At 40.4% G+C, this 26,594-nt stretch overlaps 1 protein-coding gene and 1 long non-coding RNA gene across 2 annotated transcripts in view; one reads left to right on the top strand and one right to left on the bottom strand.

Annotated features, from left to right (window-relative positions):
- il12rb1 (interleukin 12 receptor subunit beta 1) overlaps nt 1–26,134 on the bottom strand; it is a 55,718-nt gene extending 29,584 nt beyond the window's left edge. Inside the window, exons 1-9 of the mRNA XM_034180048.1 lie at nt 25,990–26,134; nt 18,662–18,785; nt 9,547–9,698; nt 9,333–9,475; nt 9,196–9,232; nt 5,513–5,635; nt 1,957–2,033; nt 944–1,175; nt 655–804 (exon numbers count right to left, since the gene is read on the bottom strand). Coding sequence (XP_034035939.1) covers nt 655–804; nt 944–1,175; nt 1,957–2,033; nt 5,513–5,635; nt 9,196–9,232; nt 9,333–9,475; nt 9,547–9,698; nt 18,662–18,785; nt 25,990–26,065 — 1,114 coding nt within the window. The 5' untranslated portion in view covers nt 26,066–26,134. The remainder of the gene's footprint in view (nt 1–654; nt 805–943; nt 1,176–1,956; nt 2,034–5,512; nt 5,636–9,195; nt 9,233–9,332; nt 9,476–9,546; nt 9,699–18,661; nt 18,786–25,989) is intronic.
- On the top strand, nt 7,355–8,505 carry LOC117518812. Its single transcript, XR_004563084.1, has 3 exons — nt 7,355–7,524; nt 8,144–8,151; nt 8,473–8,505. It is a non-coding gene; the product is annotated as an uncharacterized LOC117518812 (long non-coding RNA).
- Nucleotides 26,135–26,594: the final 460 nt, after the last annotated feature.

The raw sequence follows: 26,594 nt of genomic DNA, 5'->3' as shown, positions 1-26,594 counted from the left end.
CGTTATATAAAAAATAATAAGATGATTACCACACTGTCAAATCACTATGCAGTAAAAAATATAATTTAGTCAACAGATTGTTTGTGTAAGAGAAGAGAAGACTCAAAGTGGTCTGAATGCACTGAAATGATTATTGACATTGAAATTAATGGATATTTAGTTGTATTTTTTTGTTGGCATTATTAACAAAATATTTCTAGTCTAGTGAACATTCTTGTTAGTGTGGCGAATCGCCGGGCCTATAATACTATGGAGAAACACTGGTGTTTAATGAGATTTCTATGATAATTTCATTATTGAGTGATCACTGTCAAATGTTTGTTTTGTTGTCGATATATACTGGGCCGCACACCTACATAGAAATGAAGATATTTTTTGTTTGTTGTTTATTGGATTTTATTTTAATTTGAAAGTGAGGTTTGTAACAACATAACTGATTGGTTTCTTGAATGAAAAGAAAATAAAAAAAAAAGAAAAGAAAAGAAAAGAAAAAAAATATTCTAGTGCTCAAGTTTGAAAATACGAAATTGTATTGTATTGTACACAAAGAGTATTCAGTGTTTTGCCAAGAATTTTGTACAAATATATTACACATAGATTACACAGATATAGCTCGAGACATAGAGTGAGACAGACAGACAGACATTTACTTACTTTGTCTTATTGTCTTTGTTTTGTTCTGTTTCTTGTTTGCTTTTGTCACCATGAAGACAGTCTCTGACATTGATTCACCATCTGGAAGTTCATACCACTCCCCACAACTTTCAGTAACTAATTTACCTTTTATTAATGTTTTGTCACAACCTGTAATGTGGAGAGAAATCTTGACTTTAAGTTCTTCTTATGTAAGAATATACATTACTAAATAATGACATTTTACATATGCCTCTAACATCAGTTTTTTTCATGACCCACAAATACGACTGTGCACACAGAAACCTACTTTTCAGATCTGATGTGGTTGCAGCTGGAAGCTGCAAAACTGCTGGAGAAGACTTCCCTGCTGCATTGACAGCGATAACAGAGACGGTGACAGGTGAGTACAACACAGATAACGTGTGTTTAGTTTTAGTTGTGATGATGTCTTTATTCTTTCGACAAGGACATCTCTGAGAAGACTGCATGTCTGTCAGTCTGTAGGTCAGTCCTCCGACTGCCGCTGCATGTGGCATTGGCTGAATGGTAGAATGAAGCTCAGTTAAGACACATAGAGAAAAAGAGCTTATTGAATAAGATCACATGCAACTTGCAACTTGTATAATGTCTACTTGGCAGCTGGGGAAATCAGCAGATCAGTGAAAATGAAAAACTTTAAAGGGAAATACAAACTGGTGGAAAGTCCAAGTTGTCAGACAGTGAAAAGTGTGAGGACAAAATTTACACTTAAGCAGAAGTTACATTCTAGTAATTGTAAACGTTAGAGATACAGTTATAAAACAGTACTTGTGGCATTTCGAAAAGACAGTACTTCTTCAAAAATTAATTTAAAATATTCATGTCATCCAGCATTACAATCCCAATACAGATCCTGTGGCATCCCCGAACAACTAGGGGCATTCAAAAGACCCACAACAACATAAATGGTTAATAAAAACTAACAGGGTAGCAGCCTCACATTATCCAATAAACATCTATGAGCAAAAGTGTTTTTGGTTGTTTGCTTTTCTAATTAATGGTTTTGCTTTCTAGTTAAATAAAATGAATTCCGTACCTAAGACTGTAAAAAGAGTGTAAGTTAAACTGTTTAATAAAAGTGTTAGCATGCAAAATCAGCAGGGGCACGTAAATAAATGCACTTTTTGTGGACTTTTAATTCAAATTTGATGATAATTCATCAATTAATTTGTCCATTTTACCATTGTTTTCTAAATTGTCAATGTTCAATATCCAACAATTTCAAAATAAGATGTTTGTGAGGAAGAGAAATGCACATTTCTATAAAAATTGCGAGCTCACCTCCCAAGTTAGTGTTAGCTTTCGAGTGCCATTCATAAGCTCCTCAGCTGTGCTAACTTTGGTCATATTTTCAAGCTCTGCAATAAAAACAAAGTAATCAGACTGTGAGTGGTTTAAAGAAGAATTGAAAGTGAATTCAAAGAAGGGGCGATTGATTCGTGGAGGGTCAGGTGAGTGGACATTTTTGTTGTGCAGTCTTGGTGTGTGCTCTGCTCTGCTCCCCCTCCCTTCCTGTTTTTTCCAGGCACCGTGCCACGGAGCTGATTACCACACCTGTTCATAATTACCGTACCTGTTTATAAGCTCTGGTTCAGCCCTTCTACCTTCGCCAGTAACTCAGTTATTGCTACGTGGTACTTGGCTTCTCTACTTTGATAGCAGTGTTCTTGTTGTTTATGTCTAGCTTCCTGGCCAGTCTTTGTTCTCCCTTTCCCAGCATTCCTGTTCCCAGTCAGCTCCGTGGTGGTGGTGGGGGGGGGTGTCACCTGTTCTGGTCACTCGAGTCGCCATCACACCTGTTCTGGTCCAGTCTGTGTCTCCTGCCTCCGGGGTAGGGTGCCATTCAATATTATGTCCAAAAAACTAATTTTCAACTTTTTTCCAGGTCCCACCCCCCTCATTTTTTTTCCTTTTATGAAGCATATTAACTGCTACAATTTCATTCACATACATGGATATTTACTGGTAGCTCAATGAACTGAAGTGTTTCGTATGAGGGCTGTCAATAAAGTAATGGTCCTTTTTATTTTTTTCAAAAACTATATGGATTTCATTCATATGTTTTTACGTCAGACATGCTTGAATCCTCGTGCGCATGCGTGAGTTTTTCCACGCCTGTCGGTGACGTCATTCGCCTGTGAGCACTCCTTGTGGGAGGAGTCGTCCAGCCCCTCGTCGGAATTCCTTTGTCTGAGAAGTTGCTGAGAGACTGGCGCTTTGTTTGATCAAACTTTTTTCTAAACCTGTGAGACACATCGAAGTGGACATGGTTCGAAAAATTAAGCTGGTTTTCAGTGAAAATTTTAACGGCTAATGAGAGATTTTGAGGTGATTCTGTCGCTTTAAGGACTTCCCACGGTGCGAGACGTCGCGCAGTGCTCTCAGCCGCCGTCGTCAGCCTGTTCAAGCTGAAAACCTCCACATTTCAGGCTCTATTGATGCAGGACGTCGTGAGAGAACAGAGAAGTTTCAGAAGAAGTCGGTTTCAGCATTTTATCCGGATATTCCACTGTTAAAGGAGATTTTTTTAATGAAAGACGTGTGGACGGGTCCGCGCGTCGGCTCGCAGCCGCCGCAACGCTCCGCCACAAGAAAAACACCTCCGTTGGAAGCCTTAAGGACAAGTTGGAACATGTCCTGCTGTTAAACAATTTCTCATATACTCACTCCACTGAAAGCCATCAAAAGCCACCTGGATTTTACAAATGGTTATCAACACGGAGGTGTTTTTCCTGTGCCGCCGCACCGCGTCGGCTGCGTCCCGATGCGCGGACCCGTTCGCAAGTCTTTCATTAAAAAAATCTCCTTTAACAGTGGAATATCCGGATAAAATGCTGAAACCGACTTCTTCTGAAACTTCTCTGTTCTCTCACGACGTCCTGGATCAATAGAGCCTGAAATGTGGAGGTTTTCAGCTTGAACAGGCTGACGACGGCGGCTGAGAGCGCTGCGCGACGTCTCGCACCGTGGAAAGTCCTTAAAGCGACAGTATCACCTCAAAATCTCTCATCAGCTGTTAAAATTTTCACTGAAAACCAGCTTAATTTTTCGAACCGTGTCCACTTCGATGTGTCTCACAGGTTTAGAAAAAATTTTGATCAAACAACGCGCCAGTCTCTCAGCAACTTCTCAGACAAAGGAATTCCGACGAGGGGCTGGACGACTCCTCCCACAAGGAGTGCTCACAGGCGAATGACGTCACCGACAGGCATGGAAAAACTCACGCATGCGCACGAGGGTTCAAGCATGTCTGACGTAAAAACATATGAATGAAATCCATATAGTTTTTGAAAAAATAAAAAGGACCGTTACTTTATTGACAGCCCTCGTATATCACGTAATACAAGGGGGGCTCAGTTGACCTGTTTGGCTATGAAAGTGGACTAGATGTAGAGTTCATAGCGTCAGCTGTCGATCCAGTTAAGGATGATATCATTCGCTTTATTCAGCGACTACTAACAGAGTTTCATCCCAGAGATGATCACCATGAGCTCCTGCACATGTCACTGCTGTTTCTGGGATCTGACTGCAATGGTGATCTACACATTCAGGCCCCTGAGGCATTCCATCAAACTAGATGGTGGCAAAGCTCATATGCAGTCTGAAGATATACATTTTTCATTTCCAGTTCTGACTGACTGCATGTGAGCTCTTGTCTCTTGGCCAATCAACACACTTGTGATAAAGGTCTACCTCAAGGCTTGATTCACATGCATGTGTGCGTCATCTGCTCCACAGAATGATCCGCAGCTACTGCATGAGCTGGACAGCAACAAGAGGACAAATGAAGCTTTTACTAAAGCTGCAGTAAAGTCACTCTATGGACAGTGCATTGTGACATTTTCAGTCATTTTTTGTGTTCATCTGTTTTTATTCAAAAAAGCACCTATTAACTTCTGAAGTAACTGCTAGCAGCTGTTAGTCTTCATTTTAAGTATTTCTACAATATTTGTATGTTTATGTTAAAACACTGTTCTTTATCATATTCAAATGTTTCCAAAACCTACAAAACTTTGACGCTGCTGAGCTACCAGTAAATGTTATTATAATACATCCAAATTTTGTCAGCTTTCTTCTTTTCACATTGTGAACAAATCTAGGGGGTGGGACAATAAAAATTAGAAACTCTTTTTTTGAGTGGTCTCCTCCACATTTCAAACTCTGTTGTATCATTCATACCAGTAAATTGTCACTTTACTTTTCATCTCAGCTCCCTGCTTTGTGGGTCCTATTTTGGTCCAACTGGCTCAAGTGTAACAATTTTGGCCAGTGACATTTCAGCCATAGGATATTTCAGCCTAGGACTAATACAGTAAAAGTAAGTCCCTTTGGCTGCTCCCTTGTTTTTGCACTCAGGGTCACCACAAATCCAAGGTGGAGTTGCACGTTGAAATGGTACAAGTTTTACACTCTATGACCTTCCTGGAACAACTCCACATTACATGGAGAAATGTGGCAGGGGCGGGGTTTGAACCAGGAACCTTCAACACTGAAACCAAGCACACTAACCACTTGGCCACTACCCCTGGCTGATAAATATGAGTGTAATTCCAAACTTAGACATATAAATACTCCAGAATCCCAAATAGTCCTTCTTTTATCTTTGTTTTACAATACTTAGTTTAAAAACTCCATTTCTATTTGTAATAAATCACAGGACTCAGATTAAGGTTGTAGGATCAGAGATCATTCAGGGTGTGAAAGATGTAATTTCCATCTGAAACATCCATGTTATGGCATATTTGTTTGGCTGAAACATCCTATTGGAATATTAATGGCCATAATATCATCAAGCACAGCATTGTATTCATTTCATCCAACATAATACTTGCTTTACCTGCAGGAACGATGATAACTGGAGACCAGTCACTCCAGAGTGGGTTCTTGGCCTCATTGGATCGTTGTCTCACTTGAAGTAGGTAAGCTGAATGTTTGTGGAGGTTCAATAGGATGATCTGGTCTGGTAAGAAAAACAGTTTGTGTTATTTTTTTTTAAACTGACACTGTGAATTTCTTGTTATTTTTTCCTATTCAACCTTTCAACCAGACATTTCTATTAATAGGTGTGCAACAGTTCTACCACTGTTGTGTTGACTGCATTTTGGCATCATGTATCAGAATTAGCAGTGCTATACAATGTGGCAGTGTCATAGAAAGGGTGAAAAAGATCACAAATGAGGGAAATTAGTTACATTCTAAAACAGGGGTGGCCAAGTTCGGTCCTTGAGAGCCACCTTCCTGACGCAGGGAGACAACTAAGAGTGTCAGGAAGGTGGCTCTCAAGGACCGAACTTGGCCACCCCTGGTCTAAAATAAGCTGTTACCATTTACTGTAATTTTCTTTCATTTTCATTCAGGTTAACCAGCAAAAGCTACAAAGAAAAGTGCACATCCCTTCAGTTTAATAGGTATTTGCAGGAAATCAAATCAAATATTACTTGGCACATTTCCATCAACAAATGCATTTTGTCTCAAAAAATGTCCAGTCATTTTTACAACATAAGCAGTGAATAAATTTGCAAAAACTTTTGGGCAAACCTTTGTATTGTGGATTTCTTGTGTTTTGTATGTCAGTTGATGCACCGTTATACAGTGTAAATTAATGTAAAAATGGTTGGATTGGCTGTAATTAAAGTGCTCATTTTTTATCAGTTTTGCTGGAGGCTAAAGCTCAATTTGGTCTAGATGTGTAATTGGAAAGCTGCTTTTAAGATGTGGCTTTCTGACCTTGAAGATTGGATAAATGGTTGTTGTTTTGGCCATCTGTGATTGTGAACATATTACTTGTTTCTTTGCTGCAACTTTCTTTGTCTCTGCATGTTCTGAAAGCTCCTTGTTGTGCTTGTGTTTTATTTGTTAGTATGCCCAAAGCAGATGGTTACCTCCACTCAGTCTGGTTGCTTGAGGTTTCTTCGATAATCAAAACACACCCGAGGGAGCTTTTTCCCTTACCACTGTCACGGATCTGGTTGCTCCTTGTGTCTTGGGGTGACTTATTTTGTGATTTGGCGCCATGTCAATAAACTGAATGGAACTGAATTGAAAGTACGTAGGTACTATTAACAGAAAACAGGTTGTAGAACACTTCTGTAATAGCAAGACATGCTGGTTAGAGGTTAAGCTATGGCCACAAAACAACTTTGAACTATTTTTAAAAGTCAAGGTCAAAGTTCAAGGTAAAAAAAAAACATTTTTATGTCAGGGACTGGAGCTATAATTTGCTTTTGATCCTTTGTCTTAACAGTTTTTGAGATACCACTATGAAGCACATTTTCCATACAATTGACACTGACCATTGAGCATTCAAGAAAGTAACTACACTGAACAAAAATATAAACACAACACTTTTATATTTGCTCCCATTTTTCACAAACTGAACTCAAAGATCTAAAACATTTTCTATATACACAAAACACCCATTTCTCTCAAATACTGTTCACAAATCTGTCTAAATCTGTTAATCTTCCCACCTCACAGGTGTGGCATATCAAAATGCTGATTAGATAGCATGATTATTGCACAGGTGTGCCTGAGGCTGGCCACAATAAAAGGCCACTCTGAAATGTTCAGTTTTATCACACAGCACAATGCCACAGATGTTGCAAGTTTTGAGGGAGCGTGCAATTGGATACTGCAGGAATGTCCACCAGAGCTGTTGCCCCTGAATTGAATATTCACTTCTCTACCATAAGTCGTCTCCAAAGGCATTTCAGAGAATTTGGCCGTACATCCAACTGGCCTCACAACCGCAGATCACATGTAACCAACCAGCCCAGGACCTCCACATTCAACATGGTCAGCTCCTAGATCGTCTGAAACCAGCCACCTGGACAACTGCTGCAACAGTCGGTTTGCAGTAGGGCTGAGACGATTAGTTGAGTAACTCGAATAATTTGATTACAAAAAAAGTTCGAGGCAAATTCTGTGCCTCAAAGCTATGTTTAACATTGTAGTACATATGCCAGGCCTGTGTGTGGCGCTGTAACATCCCCAGAAAACAACAGAAGAAGACACTAATCAATTTAGCAGCAAAAGCTACAGTTTTCCAACACGACAGAGTAAAATAAAGCCTTTTAAGAGAAAGATGGTCCACACTGATCATCTGAAATAGGCTTAGTGTGCATTTAAAGCGAAGCAGTGTGTTTGTCTATTTTTAAAAAAAACACACGGTCCGCTCTACATAGGGAGTGACTATTCACGCTGCAGCCGGCTGCTGTCTCTCTCTGCCGGGTGTGAGAAGATCAGCACTCCCCTCACACCGGACGAGTCACAGCTCCATCCCCGGACACACTGACAAACAGTCTCTGAAAGATTCTCTCAGCAAAAGTCCACTCTTTCTTCTGTGTTTTGCTCAGACTCAGACTGAGTGTTTTGCTTTTTAATTTTTGCTTTTTTGGGAAAAACACAATGCTTCAGAAACGCTATAAATTAAATAAAATAATAATAATTTAGAAAAACTGACTGCGAGGCTTGCATGTTAATTCTCCAGCTCAAATGCATCTGCTTAATTGCAGACAAAGAGGGTTAAAAAAAAAAAATTCACGCAGGGACCCTGTCCACTAACCTTAAAAAAAAAACCAACTCAGAAATGGTTAAATGTTACAAGTTGGGGAAAAAAGAAAACAAAACAGAAAGCCATATCCAATCGCCATTTCAGCAAAATATCAAGAATTTGGCGCAGTGACATTGTGCTATTGCTTAGGGAGAGCCTTGGACTATCTGATTACTCAATCATCAGAATAATTGGTAGAATACTTGATTACTAAAATAATCGATAACTACAGCCCTATTTTGCAGAACAAAAGAATTTCTGCACAAACTGTCAGAAACTGTCTCAGGGAAGCACATCTGGATGCTTCCTCATCAGGGTCTCGATGAGACTGCAGTCTGTCGTCGTAACCGACTTGAGTGGGCAAATGCTCACATTCGATGGCATCTGGCTGTTGATTAACTCTATGCAAAGGAAATGTGTTGCACTGCATGAGACAAATAGTGGTCACACCAGATACTGACTGGTTTTCTGACACCCCCACCCCAATAAAGCAAAACTGCACATTTCAGAGTGGCCTTTTATTGTAGCCAGCCTAAGGCACACCTGTGCAATAATCATGCTGTCTAATCAGCATCTTGATGTGCCACACCTGTGAGGTGGGATGGATTATCTCAGCTAAGGAGAAGTGCTCAGTAACACAGATTTAGACAGATTTGTGAACAATACTGTATTTGAGAGAAAAAGGTCTTTTGTGTAATTAGAAAATGTTTTAGATCTTTGAGTTCAGCTCATGAAAAATGGGAACAAAAACAAAAGAATGGACTATGATGTTTTTGTGGGTCTTCAAGATAAATTAGGGCAAGCAATATGGCCAAAAAGAAAAGCAATTCGGGAGTTTTTTCAGGCCATAAAACCAAACTATCATAAACGTTATATTGTGTTGATATTTTTACATTTGGTGAGATAATCTTGGTGTGTGAACAAACAATGGAACAAATATGGACAGCCCCCCCCCCCCCAATACTTACACATAGATGTCTCTATGGTGGTGTTTGTCATTAATCCCTACAACAGCAACATTAGGTTTTAATTAATTGTTGGAAAATGATGTAGCATATATCTTTACACAGATGCAAGAATATAATAAATGAGAATCATTGCTCACATTTTCCCAGGATCCCGTGGAGTGAGTCTCTCTTCGGAACAAAACATCAGCTAAAGCTGGGTACGTTTCTGGAGCTCTCCATCTTAAGATGAGACTGTTTTCCAGCCAGGACACTGATATATTTTGTGGTCTTTCATACTTAACTGTTGAGAAAAATGCTTCTGTGTAGATTTTATATGAACTTTGCAGGCAGCATTTTAAAAAGGAGCAGTACCTGTTTGTTTCAGTGTGACTGAATTTGTCGGTGACCTACAGCTGGAATTCCCTGTGTGTGCTTCCACCCATATTCGAACAGCCCGCTGCTTGACCCTCACCTCTCCATTGAAGACAATCCAGGTTTCATTCAAGATTCCAAAATTTTTTCCACTACAACCAAAGACATAGACTTTTAGTATTCTCTTCATTGACAACATAAACAATAAGGAAATTGAGTTAGTAACAGAGAATAAATTTTTAGGTGTTATAATTGATAATAAACTTAGCTGGAAACCACATATAAATTATGTGAAATCAAAATAGTCAAAAACTATAGCCATTTTGTATAAAGCCAAAGACCTACTGCCGCAAGAAGGGTTACTTACTTTATATCATTCTCTGATGGTACCATATATGACATATTGTGTTGAGTCATGGGGAAACACTTACAAATCAAATACCAATCCAATATTCCTTTTGCAAAAATGAGCCATACGAATCATCTGCAATAAACAATATCGTGAACCAACTCATTCTCTATTTGTGTCTTTAAATTTATTAAAATTCATTGATTTGGTCGATTACATTACAATTCAAACTTTATTTCGAGCGAAAAACCAAGCCTTACCGAGACATGTCCAGAGTCTGTTCCGATTGAGGGAATCCAGATATAGTTTAAGAGGTTGTGCAATTTTTATGAAACCACCAGTAAGAACAAATGTAAAGGGTTTTTGTGTGTCTGTGGTTGTGTCGGTGGTGAGGAAATGGAACAAATGTTCAACAGAGGTTAGAATGAGTAGTACCTTAGTGAGATTTAAGAAACTACTCAAAAAGAACATTATGTCTAAGTATCATAAAGAAGCAAATATAATTTGATTTATATGGAATGTTCAATTTATAAGTGGGACTTATTGTATATTTGAATGTGTGGGTATGTATATGCGTATGTAGATATATAGATATGTGTAGGTGTATATGTATATGTATATAAGTGACTGTGTATATGTATGTATATATTTATGTTTGTAAAGTATATACGTATGTATATAGGTATATGTGGCACAGCCCAAGCAGAGGGTCACCCCCAAGAGCCTGGTCTGCTTGAGGTTTCTTCCTTATAGGGAGTTTTTCCTCACCACAGTTGCCTAGTGCTTGCTCTGGGGGTTGGTAAGGTTATTCCTTACTGGCGTAAAGTGCCTTGATTCGACTTTCTTATGATCTGGTACTATATAAATATAATTATAAGTGAATAGTATATTGATGTGTATGTCTGTGTGTCGACATGTAGTAGTGAATTTATATTTATGTAAATATGACTGATTAGAATTGTTGGACTTGTACTAGCAGGGGTGGGCGCTAATAAGCTTTGCTTCAGCCCACACCCTTTCGGACTCACTAGTTTTGTCTGTGTTTGTTTGTGGAATTGTTCATTTTTTTCTATTTGAATATTTTGTGTGCCGAATTCAAAAACTTTGTCAAAACTTTGTCAAAAACATATAAGCTTGCGAACATTTGCTAATGCTGCATTCACATGTTGACAGTAGGCGAAGCGAGAATGACAGAAAATTGCACTTCTTCTACCTTTGAAGGTGCCAACCACACACTGCAATAACACTTGCTGTCAAATGTTAAATATTTTCAACTTTTGCCATCTTGTCACATCAATTTATGTATGGAGAGTCACCTGGTTTTGATCAGCAAAACATATACAGTAGGCATGTGGAGATTAATCGATATAAATCGATATCTAGATACAAACATGCACGATGCAAGTGTATCGATTCATTCAGTGTGCATCGATTCAACTGACCGGTGATATCGTGATGCATTGCACGCTGCGTGCTTGCATCATTTTTTTTTCCGAGGCACATTGAATGCACCATCACTGCTTTGACAGAAACCTGAAAGCACATTTCTACAGCAACAAATCTATTTCAACACGGAGGCCAACAGCGCATCGAATAATGAAGGATGAATAATGAGCCACGTAGCATGTTTTTTTGGTACGAGTCCAGTTATTCAACAATCGTGGGAGAATAGTGGCTCTGAGAGGCTCTCAGAGGCAGAATATTCAGCTAACAAGGCTCATCTCTGAGCATGGCCCTAATTTCAAGAAGTTCAAAATTTAGCACAACAGTGTGGGGTAGTTTATGTACGAGGTACAATGAGGACAAAAGAGGATTTTAGAGGCACGTTTGTGGTGAGGACGACGCTGTTAAAAGCCCATTACCTGAGCACCAGGAGGCTACAAGGACCAGAGAGGCTATTTTGGACAGGCTATTTTGGCTCTGGCCTCTTGTGCACTACAATCCCACCTGCTTTGTGCGCCGGACGCTGTATATAAAATAATCATTTTGTAGCGGCTTAATCATTTTCTATCAGAGCTTGGATGTTGAAAACACCTCTAATTGCTTTTTTCCTGTCTCTGTCTCATGTGCTTAGGTGGAGAATGTATTTGGAACAGCTTAAAAGAGAAGTATTTGTAATGTTTATATTGTAATAGCTTGGTAAAACAGTTGCATGTTCATTCCTTTTTTATAAGTAGCTGTAAAAGTATGTTTATAATAGATTTAACATCTTGTTATGGATCAGATGATCTCTGCTGTGTGTGCACACTGGTGCAATGACTCGCACTCAAGACGAGCATTTAAGCAAAATGCCACCTCGCAAAAGAGAGATTTTGCAGTCAATAATGGACAATGGATGGTGAAAATTTTACGGGCTTCACAGGGAAAAAGGTCTGTTAGTACAGCTTTAAGGACCCCTTTAAGGACGCTCAGTGCGCTGCGCTCCGAGCTGCGATGACACGGCACAAGCCACTGGACCATTTCTGAGCTGATGGCTCTGTGGATACGAGACCGTCGTGTGCTCTTTCTCTGGTTATCACAAGAGCTGGACATCAGCCATTTTCCGGCAGATTTCACTTTTAACAAGAGATATTGTCATGGAAAGCCGCGCAGAGGCTTCGCGCGTCACGACCAATTCGCTTTGGAAGCAAGACAAAGGAACACCTCCGTTTCGGCGTGTCAGAGGACAAGTTTGGACATGTCCAGCTCTCCACAATTTCACTGATACTTACTGGACTGGTAAGCATTGAAAGCCGCGCGGCTTTCCATGACAAAATCTCTTGTTAAAAGTGAAATCTGCCAGAAAATGGCTGATGTCCAGCTCTTGTGATAACCAGAGAAAGAACACACGACGGTCTCGTATCCACAGAGCCATCAGCTCAGAAATGGTCCAGTGGCTTGTGCCGTGTCGTCGCAGCTCGGAGCGCGGCGCGCTGAGCGTCCTTAAAGGGGTCCTTAAAGCTGTACTAACAGACCTTATTCTCTGTGAAGCCCGTAAAATTTTCACCGAAAGCCAGATAAATTTTTTGAATAGTTTCCAGGTGCCAGTCTCTAACAGCTTCTGAAAAAATTCTGATGGAAAAAACCCCCAAATCATTCCGCCATTTCCAGACAATGAAAATCCGACGACGGGACGGGACCACTCCTTCCACAAGGTGTGCTCACAGGCAAATGACGTCAGCGACAGGCGTGGAAAAACTCACGCATGCGCACGAGGGTTCAAGCTTGTCTGATGTGAAAACATATGAATCAAATCCATATAGTTTAAAAAAAAATAAAAAGGTACGATACTTTATGGACAGACCTCGTAGTTGTCTCCCTGCTCCAACACACCTGAATCCAATGAAAGACTCGTTAGCAGACTTTTAATGAACCTTTCATTGGATTCAGGTGTGTTGGAGCAGGGAGACAACTAAGAGTGTCAGGAAGGTGGCTCTCGAGGACCGAACTTGGCCACCCCTGCACTAGAGGCTGATACCTGGCACATGTGAGGCACATAGAAGTACCTTAGTAGCGGATACTTGACAGCTTAAAACGTGGGTCATTCTTCAAATAATCGCTGACACACCCATGTGTGGCTTATTATTCATGGCTTATTCTTCGGTGGGACAGAGGCTTAAAACATTTAAATCAGGTGTTTGGATATACTTTGGCTTTTTTAAAAAAGATGGGAAACTTGACAAGATGCAGGTCATTTGTAAAGATATCTGTGGGCGCCACTCTGAGGCACATTGTAAACCGAGCTCCAGCAAAACTTGTGAGGAAAAGTATATCAAATTACTTTTGCCAAGGCTCTGTCAATGAGGGACTCACTTTTAGTCACTCATTGAGAGTGATGTTGTCTTACTGTTTACTGTACTCATTAAGTTTTGACAGTGTGATGAAGCAGGTTCCAAAAATGAGGGAACCGATCTGGTAAATTTGCTGCTTATAAGGAGTAAAACAAATCCTCTGCCTTTAGTAGAATTAGAAGAAGAAGACGAAGAATACCATAGTACCATACTGAATTGCAGCTTCTTATTGTCTATTTAAATTTTTGGTATAATTTCTGTGCATCATGTTGAATTGCAACATATCGCACCAAATCGCATCGTATCGCATTGTGAGGAATTGAATCTCCATCAAATACATATCAAATCACACTGAATCAGGAACAGGGGTGAATCTAATCACATTGTATTGTCAGTATCATCGTGTATCATATCGCTGGTAGTGTATTGAGATGCGTATTGAATAATTGTCAATGATGAGATTCACATGTCTAGTACACAGATCTTCTTCAGATCTTTCAGGTTTCGGGTTTGAATTGAATTTGAATTTGAATTTATTTATTTATCCGGCACACAGCTGAGCAACAACAAAGGCAATAACAAAACATAAAAGAAACAATGTATGAAAAACCCGTGTGGCCGAAAGGGTGAAGGCAGAAGCAAAGCTTATAAGCACCCTCCCCTTATACCATTAAAAATAAAGAATGTGTATATACATATACACATACATACACACACACACACACACACACACACACACACACATATATATATATATATATATATACATACACACCTACGCATATGGTCATAACTGTACAAGAAAAGAGAGAAAAAAGCTGCATAAACAATTTAACTTAATCACAAAATTTCAAAACACAACCAAACAAGTAAAAGTGAACAGTGACAAAATGGTAAACCTAATCCTTCAACCTATAAGGGGTAAATATATTATTTTTGTAAAGCCTTTTAAAACCAACCAGTATACCAAGTATTTTAATATTATCAGGACAATTATTCCAAATATTAACACCCCTGACAGAAACACAATGACTTTTAACAGTAGTACGGATCTTCAATTTCTCAAATAATAATGTTCCTCTCAAACTGTAGCTGGAGTCTCTCATTTTAAACAGATTCTGGACATGTAGAGGCAAAAGCTTATTTTTAACTTTATACATAATCTGTATTGTACTATAATCAACCAAGTCCGAGAATTTTAAAATTTGCAGACAAGCAAATAACGAATTTGTTGGCTCTCGATATGGTTTATTACTGATAATTCTTATAGCTTTCTTTTGCAACAGAAAAACTGGTTTAGTATTAGTTCTGTATGTATTTCCCCAAACCTCGACACAATATGTCATATATGGAACAAGTAATGCATGATATAAAGTGGTCAATGCATGTTGGGTGAGGAAGTCCTGGGCTTTGTGCAGAATTGCAATGGCTTTTGACATTTTAGTTTTAACATAGTTAATATGTGTTTTCCAGCTTAATCTATCATCAATATGAACACAAGAAATTGTGTATGTTACAATTTCAATATCATGTAGTAATAGTTTTTTGCTTAAATTCCTGGGCTTGTTCCCAAATATGATACACTTAGTTTTACCAAAATGGAGTAATAATTTATTTAAATCAAACCATTTTTTAAATTTATGTAATTCGTTCTCCATCTTGTCCAGGAGCTGTCCCAAATGATCCCCACTACAAAACATGGAGGGTTTCAATTCCCTCCATGGATTTTCTATTGAATTCAGGTCTGGAGACTGGCTAGGCCACTCCAGGACCTTGACATGCTTCTTATGGAGCTGCTACATAGTTGCCCTGGCTGTGTTTTTGGGGTCATTGTCATGCTGGAAGACCCAGCCATGACCCATCTTCAGTGCTCTTATGGAGGGAAGGAGGTTGTTTGCCAAAATCTCGCGATACATGATCGCATCCATCCTCCCTTTAATACAGTGCAGTCATCCTGTCCCCTTTGCAGAAAAGCACCCTCAAAAATTATTTTTCCACCCCCATGCTTCACGGTTGGGATGAGTCTGATTTCAGAGACGAGGTCAATCGACTGACAGCATGGTGTTCAGCTAACAACCTGCCGCTGAACACCACAAAAACAAAAGAAATAATCCTGGACTTCAGGAAGAACAGGGCTGACTCAGCCCCGCTCTACATCCAAGGGGACTGTGTGGAAAGGGTCAGCTCCATCAGGTTCCAGGGAGTGCAGCTCTCTGACAGCCTCTCCTGGACTGCCAACACCACAGTGGTGGTGAAGAAAGCCCAGCAGCAACTCCACTTCCTGAGGGTGCTCAGGAGAAACAATCTGGAGGAGAAGCTGCTGGTGTTGTTCTACTGAGCCACCATTGAGAGCATCCTGACGTACTGCATCACAGCGTGGTATGGGGGGTGCTCAGCAGCAGACAGGAGAGCACTGCAGAGGGTGATTAAAACGGCCCAGGGGATCACTGGCAGCTCAAACACATTTCTCAGTTTTGGTGGTCCAATGACCATCATCATCTCAGTCTTCACAAAAAGGCAACCTTTTAAGCACCATCAAAAACTGCTGGTAATCTCATCCACAAAAAAATCCTTCGAGGATTGCCTTGCATCAGTGAAAAGCTAGATGTCTAGCAACTTCCTGCTTTTAAACTCTGATAAGACTGAAATGATGATTCTTGATCCAGTGATACATCGGCATCAATTTGACCAGTTAATGCTTAGCCTAGGCTCATGTGTCATACATCACACTGACAAAGTGAGGAACCGTGGGGTAATTTTTGATCCTACATTGTCCTTTGACGTCCACATTAGAGATATTATGAGGACTGTTTTCTTCCACCTGCAAAATATAGCGAAGATTCATCTCGTCCTGTTGTTGACTGATGCTGAGACACTAATTCATGCCTTTGTTTCTTCTAGATTGGACGACTGCAATGTTCTGTTTTCTGGTTTACCACAGTCTAGCATTAGGGGTCTCCAATTGGTCCAAAATGCTGCTGCCAGACTTTTGACATGAAGCAGAATGTTTGACCACATTACACCCATTTTGGCATCTCTTCACTGGCTTCATGTCCCAGTGAGATCAGATTTTAAGGTTCTGTTACTAATCTATAAAATTGTTCACGGACTGGCACCTCCCTACTTAGCTGACCTACATAATTAAACCCTATGTACCGGCCCGGGCTTTGCGTTCTCAGGGTGCAGGACTACTTTGTGTCTCTAAGGTGAATAAGAAGTCTGCGGCTCACAGAGCTTCCTCTTATCGTGCCCCTGTTCTGTGGAATGATCTCCCTGCATCAATAAAGCAGTCAGATTCTGTAGAGACTTTCAAGTCTAGACTTATGACGCACTTATTTTCCCTTTCGTCTGGCTAGCATACTGGCATAGTATGTTACTATGCTTTTTACCCTTTTAAATTAATTACATTAGTAAACAAAGCGGGTTGCAGCCTCAACTTTATCTAAAGTCTGGGGCTTTTAGTGAAGCTTAGGGATAGTGGCCAAAATATAAACAAATGCACATGTTAATATTTCTAAGTCAACCACATGTGTAATGTTTAGAAGTTGTTGTGTGTTGGGGGGTTTGGCTGGATGTTTTTGTGTTGTTTTCTTTTCTTTGCTCTCCAGGTGGTATGCAAACTGTTTTTTGTCTGTGGAGAAGGTGCTGGCAGAAGAGTCCTTCACCCTCATCAGCATTATTAGCTACACCTGTGGAGGATGTTCACGTGCAGGCCTACTGACTCGCAGCACCTGTGGATGATGCTCACGTGTAAACTTAAAGACTTTCAGCTGAAGCAGATAATGAGATGGCGTTCTGCATTTAAGCCATGAGTGGTTCAAGCAGAATTCCCGGGAACTCGACCTTGTGACGTTCGTTTGTGAGACGCTGAGGACCGCACCAGGGTTTGACACATCGTGCCTGTGAAGGAGGACGGGTGAGGGACACATGCTGTCAGCACACCTCAGAGGTGATTATTGTCTGAATGATTGTTAATAGTAATTTGGCATTTTGTTACGCAGTATATTTGAACATTGATGAGAATTGTGCAGTTTGCTTCTCACTGCCGTGGCGTACGGACTGATGATCCTCCACCTGTTGTGAGAAGCTGCTCATTTACATAAAGCTTAAATTCAGACCTGAATGTGTTGCTGATAGTGTGTGCCTCTGAAAGATATTTGCTGTAGCTCTGTTGACTTACCTCACCTTTTCCATCCTTCACAGAGTCAGTTTGTCGTGTCCACCTGGGGGGTGTTTGGCGGTGAATCTGAGTCCAGAAGCGCCGAGGCTTCGATCCTTTTGGGCGCTGGAGAGCGCGCCGTCCTTCACTCCGCCAGACAAACCAAAATATTTATGTTGTACACTAATTATTGCACTGGAGGGGAAATAAAATCATTTTGTTTGTGGAACCGCTTTCTGGTTATTTAGCGCTGGGTTCGGTCAGACGTTGGTCCGCTCCTCAACCTGCGTCTGCACATAACAGAAGCGCTATTTTTCATGTTTTGACAAAGGTGGCAATAAATGAAAAGAATGACGTCATGTTCGTGCGCCAATATTTTAATATATTCAGGAAAAATAAATTTACATTCAGCACAGATCCACATCAGGATCTGACACGTTTTTCATGGGATGCCCTTCCTGACAACTCTATTTCTATCCAGAGAAACACACATAGCCAATGTCCTTCCTACATGACCTCCCAGCTAAATACTAATCAGGACCTACCCTGCCTAGCTTGTGAGATCTGATAGAATCAGGTGTACACAGAGCAGATTAGCTGCCTTCATTTGACTTTGAGTGATCTTGATTCAAAGTCAGACCCAGGTTTCTGTGATGAAGCAGAATATACTTTCCCCACTGACACACTATCCCTATGGCAGAGTTTGCCCTCACGAGTGTGTCCCTGTCTTCTTGTGCTTCTGAGACATAAAGCCACAGCGAGCAGCAACAAAAATGAGTGAAAAAAGACAATCAACTTGCGCAGGTAATTCGTAGAATACATACCACCAGTACTTACTCATAGAAAATTTTATATGTCACATTGCTGTCAGTTGTGTTCATGGTCCATTCACACATGTAATTCTCCTCTGCCAGGCTCCTTCGGAAGCACTGAGGAGTCGAAGGACCTTCACATGCTGACTCTAAGAAACATATTTCACAAAGAATCACACATTTTCCATTTCACTGAATTGTGCCAGAAAGAAACAAATACATAAATGTATTGTAGATGTACTTGATTGACAGTCTGTGCACCCATGGGTGTGTTGGTCTTAAAATGAGCCGTGGTCAGGTGCATCGCGATCATGAGGCTGCAGAAATTAATTGTGCCACAGACCAACAAAGGTCTAAAGGTGAGCGCAGTTTTTCTTCTAGGTGGTGCAATATTCAGATATACCTTACACAGGTGAGTTCACTCTGCTTTTGTACAAACAGCACACATGGATGCATGTTCTTCACTAATCAAACATGAAACTGAATTGAAAATAAAAGTTAAAATTGAAATAAAAAGAAAAACTAATGGAAAAATTTTAAAAACTTTAAAAAGTCTGGTTTGTGACATACTATGCTGGTTATCTTTCTGACTTTCTGACATATGAGGTCTAGTAGAAAAGTATCCAACCTTATTTTATAATAAAAAAAAAAACATATGGATTTGAATCACGTGTGCTTGCGTGAGCCAACCTTGAACCTTCATGCGCATGCGTGATTTTTTTCACACCTGTCGGTTGCGTCATTCGCCTGTGAGCAGGCTTTGAGTGAGGAGTGGTTCACCCCCTCGGCGGATTTTCATTGTCAGGGAAATGGCTGAGAGACTGCTGCTTTGCTTGATCAAATTCTTTTTAGAAACTGTGAGGCACATCCATGTGGACACCATTCGAGAAATTCAGGTGGTTTTTGGTGAAAATTTTATGGGCTTCAAAGACATTAAGGGATGTTACTGTTGCTTTAAGGATGGCCCACAGCAGCTGTGGGGCGTGCCGCGCTCCAGCTGCCATCGACAGGCTGAACGACCATTTCATTTCTAAACGGATCGCTCTGTGGATCCGTGACCATCGTGTGCACTTTCTCTGGTTATCACAAGAGCTGGACATCACCCATTTTCCTGCAGATTTCACATTTAACAAGAGATTTTGTCATGGAAAGCCGAGCGGACGCTTCGTGCGTCATGATGGATTCGCTGCTGGACCGACACAAAACCACCTCCGTTTTGGTCTCACAGGATGGCTTTGAGATGACGTTCAGACAGCTGTCGGTGGTTTTTCAGTCGAGTGATTATCCAAGAAATTGTGGATGTGCCTGGACATGCCAGAACATGTTCTGTGACGCTTCATCACGGCGTTGCTTTGCGCGTCGCGGCACCGCGGACAAGCTGGGACATGTCCACCTCTCCACAATTTCTCTGATACTCACTCGACTGGTAAGCACTGAAAGGCATGTCCCAGCTTGTCCTTCTGGCACTCCGAAATGGAGGTGTTCTTTGTCTCGCTTGCCGTCGTGACGCGCGAAGCGTCCGCTCCTTTTCATGACAAAAACTCCTCGTAACAGTGAAATGTGCCGTTCATTTCCAAACTGGACGCTGTGTTTTATCCGGGACGTCGTCTGGACTAGCACAGGAATTGTGAAAAGACGTGGACAAATTGAGACAGATGTGCGGAGGAATTCCGCACGTCACAGCAGTGCCGCGACGCGCAAAGCAACGCTGTGATGAAGCGTCACAGAACATGTTCTGGCATGTCCAGGCACATCCACAATTTCTTGGATAATCACTCGACTGAAAAACCACCGACAGCTGTCTGAACGTCATCTCAAAGCCGTCCTGTGAGACCAAAACGGAGGTGGAATCCATCATGATGCGCGAAGCGTCCGCTCGGCTTTCCACGACAAAATCTTAATGCGACAGTAACATCCCTTAATGTCTTTGAAGCCCATAAAATTTTCACCAAAAACCACCTGAATTTCTCGAATGATGTCCACATGGATGTGCCTCACAGTTTCTAAAAAAAATTTGATCAAGCAAAGCAGCAGTCTCTCAGCCATTTCCCTGACAATGAAAATCCACCGAGGGGGTGGACCACTCCTCACTCAAAGCCTGCTCACAGGCGAATGACGCAACCGACAGGCGTGAAAAAAATCACGCATGCGCATGAAGGTTCAAGGTTGGCTCACGCAAGCACACGTGATTCAAATCCATATGTTTTTTTTTTTTTTTAAATAAGGTCGGATACTTTTCTAATAGACCTCGTACAGTTTAAAATCAGGGCCCCTTCACACATAACATGAAGCTGAGCGAAAGAAGCAGAAACTGGCTGAAAATCCACAAACAAAACAATGAAATGGGGAGCAGCGAAACATTCCACCTGCTGTTGGAGGGACACACAGTCTGGCAGGCATGCACGATACCGTGGCACTCATATTCACGTGCATGAACATAGTGCAAGCACGTGAAACAAAAGTGCCACTTGGAATAAAAAACACATTTAAAAAACCCTGCAATTTCTAATATTTAATTCCTTTTATCGAGCAGATAATACAAGTATGATCCTTTTGTTCCTCTGCATATGACCCATGGTCATAGACGTACAGTCATGAAATGACATGAATGAAGTAGTGCACTCTTATCATGTCCACATCTACTCATGTTATGCTATGTTCGCCTGTCCAGCGAACAGCGCGCCAAAGGACACCGTGTCATGTGGACCATAGCTCACGTGGGTGACATGACATTCAGATGATGAGCTGAGTGTTCCCGTGATCAGAATAGGACAGCCTGACCATGTGCGTGCTGTGCGGCTGCTCCAGTCTGTTGCAAAAGCAATATATATTTTTATGTATTTCCACGTGAGGACAGCACGCACACGCATGCGCCTCATGGTGGAGAGTTGTAAGGTCATGTCTGTCAAAACATGGTATGTGTTCTCCAGCTGTGACTTGCAAGTCCAGAGATCTCAACAGCAGCGACTCGCACAGACACACCCACCTTTTTGATCAGCGCACAGAACAAAGTGTCACACTCTGTTTCTGATGATTTATTTTAGTTAATTGTTATGTAATTATGTATGTAGTTATTGTAGTATTTATTTATATACTTGTCCTGGCTGTGTTCTCTATGTTTTTAATTTAACACTTCGTGTGCACTGGGCCATCATTTCCAGCTGTCAGTGAGTGGGTGGCCACCGATCAGCTGAGAGGTGCCTTGCTGTGCCGTGTGCGCCCAGTGGCTAGCTGGTCCCCATGTGATCTTGTCTGCACATGGTTATCAGCATGTCATGCAAGTGTGCCCCCCCCCCCCCACATGCCACATGTGTTGGGGGGCAGGGGGCACGACACACATACACCGCATGGACACACCCTTCCTTGACATATGTGTTGCTTGGTAACAACACATTCATGTGGCACTTTGACCATTTTCACAGATAGCTCAAATGTGGTCAGCTACACTCCACCATCGCACCAGGAGCATAAATAGCCATGGCACTTCTAAGTGACCAGCGAGCAGTGTTGGATGTTCGTGTGTGGCACCTGGAATTTGGCTGGCACCTGCCGAGAGAGGGTCGAATGGGCACTCACAGGGCACTCACTGTCTTTTGGCCATGCTGTGCGCAAATGGTTGTGGTGACAGCTATACAAGGCATTTGAGGCAGCTCCGATTTTTCATGAGTGGCATGCGATTTGTCCTTTGTGCGCCAGTTGACTTCAGTCATGTTATGTGCGAAGGGGCCCTCAGATTAGTTCGACCAGGACTACAATCTTAAAGATTTGTGCTGCTGTATCATCTGTTCTTAAAGCTACAGTGTGTCAGATTTAATTTCATCAAGTGACGAGGTTTCGGATTCTAGTCATGGTTTTGTTTCCCTTCATGATTTAGCTTCATGTTCCTGTTTTCTCTTGCGATCAGCAATATATAAAATCCCACATTTAACAAACATTAAGCTTCTCAAATGGACGAATATTCACTTGCACCAGCAACCAATAGACATTGTACAGGGAAGGGACCAATAACCATGCCTATCCTTTAACCCTTAACCCTACACTTCTTTTTCTTCTGTCTTCTGGCCTCATTGTAAAATATGAAAGGCAGAGTAAGTATGTCCATTAGGGATGCAACGTTTTTGCAACACCATAGTCGTGTATCATATTCCGATGATCTTTTGGTAGACATCAATTGAAAATCAATGCTTTATTTGATCAAAAAAGTTCACCCATGACTAACTTTGAAATTTTTATACTCAGTTGCATTTGGATGGATTTCCAAAAACTAGAGCCCTGGATGAATAACAAACAAACAAGGGGAAAAGCATGATGATTCTAAGCTTATGAAAACTCATCTGTTAGTTATTGAAGGTACTACACAATAAAGAACAGATGGTTATTAATGCTATATTCCGTTTCTGCTAAGACCCTAAATCCTGTAGCTTTAAAGTTCTGATTATATTTTTTTCCATTTTACCTGAACTGAGAAATGCATTTAAAAGGCACTTAGTGGTTACATAAAGGTGAAATAAAGGGAAAAAGACACTGTATTATACTCGGCTCAGTCTCACGTTTTCTTTTTTCTTTCGCACAAAATGCGTCACATTTTCATCACATGGCCAAGTTTCAGTCACTATTTTTAATCCTATTAAGCAATAGGGTTAAAAATAGTGGGTTGATTATGCAACCCAATCTCACGCCAGTTCATGATAGCATCAGGAAAAGTGATTTCATGTGTTAGGTGGTGATATCATCACAAAATGTGTGACATTTTCATTAAGGTATCACAAATGTTGGAGTGACATGGGATGGGGGGACTTGGGTTGGAGTTACGGTTAGGGATAGGGCTAAGAATGGTGACTGAAAGTTGACCGCGTCACGAAAATGTGATGCATTTTGTGATGGTATCACGAAAAAACAAACATGAGACTGGGCCGGATTATGCTAGAAGTTGTGAGGTTGTTCTCAGTGTACTGCCTTTGGTATTAACGTCTTGACAAATTAAATTCAAGACATTGTTCCAGGTAGACTCCGGGATTCCACTGTAAATGGCTGTTTTTCTCCAGTTATATGAAAAGCTACAACACGTTTCTTCAGTTGACGCTTTCAGTGCAGTCTCTTTAGTCCCAACATTGTTTGCCACAGATTTCAGAGCCTAATCCAACTAGTTTTAATCAGTTTTAAAATGTTTCAGAAACCACTTTATTTCTTTCTTTGTTGCTCCTGATTAAACCTTTGTCCTGTTTTAATTTAAACCCTTTATGCATATGGAATTCCATGTATCAGCAAACAATGCTCCACTATTAATTCCTAGGCTTTAGCAAATGCCATTACCTTTACTCTGCATAATGTTGTGCATGAATAAATATGTCCATTAGGGCGTCCCAAAAATGCCAACTTTAAAAAATTTCGAGTCTCACCCACCAAAAAGTTTCCTTATGGTGAGTCATTCTCACATGTAAAATTGTTTGACAATCAGAAATTATTTAGAGGTGGCTCAAGGTCACCAAACATTGAAAAATCTAACCGCGACAACTGACATCGGTGCAATAATTGGAATGTCATATCTTTGCCACTTTTAGAACTATTAGATCAGTACTTTTCAGATGTGTACAGTATATTTTGGTAATTTAGAAATTATAGCAGCAGACTGGGTGCTAGATGTTTACTGCAGTGACTATACAGGTCCAAACCTGGCTCCAAACCCAATTTGTGCAGAAGCTGGGCTTCATAGTCAGCCTATGATATTGGTCAGTTAGACAATTTATTTACATGTTATATTTACAATACTGTGTTTACTTACTTTTTATTTTGCCTTTATGGCTTTGTTTAATTTTTTTGGTACTTTGTTGATAACTGCATTCTGCAAGTGCTTACAGATTAATCATAAATGTTGAAAAAAAAAAAACCCACTCTGTTAGGGCCATTTTTATCATTTCTGTATAATTAGTGCAATGAAAATACTTATATGAATACTGAAAATCAGATGCTGGTTAAAGGTATGTAATATGTTACTGTGATGCTTTCATATGGAATATATCAATGTGTCTAGTGTTTAGAGAGACCAGAACTGGTGAGTGTCCATACAGTGCTATAGTTTTCTTTCACTTCCCAGTCTTCCAGGTTTCACATCTGCAAAAAACTGGCAAAACCAGCCAAGTTTGGAATTGTATATTCACTACAGTAAATATCAGGCACCAAATCTGCTGCTAATTTCTAAATTACCAAAGGAAATTGTACACAAATGAAAAGTAGTGATCTAATAGTTCTAACAGTGGCAGAGATATGACATTTCAAATATTGCACCAATGCCGATTGTCGCAGGTAGATTGTCAATGTTTGGTGACCTTGAGCCACCTCTAAATAATTTCTGATTGGCATTTTTTAAAGTTGGCATTTTTTGGGACACCCTAATGTCCATAACCTCCCATTTCTTAACACTATAACGCAAAAACATAATAACTCATATCAGTTTGTAAATCTCTAAATTAAATGGGTAAAAACTGAATAAAAAGGGGTTAACTTTGATGTACCAAGTCAATACAACAATCAGATTTGTTTATTGACCAAATACCTGTCTACTGCCTGGACATGTCTGGGTGTGTTGCAGGGAAAATAGGAGCAGATGTGACTGATATTATATGCAACTTCAAATTAGCTTGCTTATCAATTACTTTCATTTCCAAAGCCTAGGTATGGTGGGTAGCAAGGCCACTGCCGCTTGTTTGTTTTAAAAAAAAGTCAGTAACTAATCTCATGACTGATGTTGACCCAGCCATGTAAACAATCCCTAATTCCAGTGCTATTAAGGTTGTATTGTTTATTTGCTTCATAAACAGCATGCTTTGCTAATCTTGGCGATAGTCCTACTTGTCAGAATGTCTTCTTTTAAACAACAAATATGTATCACTCATATTAAAGTATTGTTTTTAAATTTAGTTTCAGTTTTTGCTGTAAATCACTCTGTAATTAATTTGACTTTGCCAGTCCTCACATACTGATATGCTTCTTTTGAGATAAGACCATTAAAGGGATCTCAAAATTTAAAGTAGAAATCAAGAAAACTCATATTTGATTTGAAAAAAACAAAAAACAAAAAAACAATCCATTAACATTTAAAATAGACAAAACCATGAGGTTTGGCGCACCACTGAGCATACACAGGTCTGTGCAGTGCAGATACCATCTGCCGAAAAGAAACCACATGATGCTGATAACTTTGTGGCTGATGTAATACTTTTGCTACTCAGACTTTTCTTCCTTTATATGTGAGATTAGTATTTTACACTTTCTTCCTCTCTGTTTGAAATAATAGTGCACCAAGAGGACACATAAGATAACATAAATTTTAATAAGAGATTTTTACTGACTTACGTTTTTTGGCTGTTATGATCAAAGTGAAGAGAGTAATGTATCCATGGAGGGAACACCAACCCTTCAAACAACCCATGAGCTCTAATCGAAGGTTTCCAAATGTAATCTAGCAGTTTTTAGTCCATATGTTTCAACCTGTGTTCACGCACATCGGTTGTCTTTCTCAGAAATGTCAGGAGTTTCATGTGTGTCAGGTTTCAAACCACAAGTGTCACGAGTGGTGGGAGTTGCATTTAATGCTTTGGCAGACAGACAAAGCAGCCATACTGAAAGTTATGTCTGTTTGAAGTTGCTGCAGATTCTTTGTTAATTTTCAGGCTTCTGACAACAAAGACTTTCAAATGAAGACTTTCAAATGCAACACAAAGACTGGAGAGACTCTCGAGTGTGACAAGGGTGACACAATCAAACCTGCCTTCTGTGTTTCTGAGTCAGTCAATCCATTTTTCCAATGCTTATAAGGGGCTCAATCAGTTGCAGCAGGTAGGTCAGGTAGCCTTGGCTTCATTGTCCTCAGATACATCCATGAGGAACACCCAGTTCCAGAACCAAATGGGATATTTAATCCCTTCAGGAGCCACTGGAGATATCTGGAAAACATCCTG

The sequence above is a fragment of the Thalassophryne amazonica genome, chromosome 10, assembly GCF_902500255.1.
Source record: "Thalassophryne amazonica chromosome 10, fThaAma1.1, whole genome shotgun sequence".
Classification (NCBI taxonomy): Eukaryota; Metazoa; Chordata; class Actinopteri; order Batrachoidiformes; family Batrachoididae; genus Thalassophryne; species Thalassophryne amazonica.
This window is presented reverse-complemented; position numbering and strand designations above follow the sequence as displayed.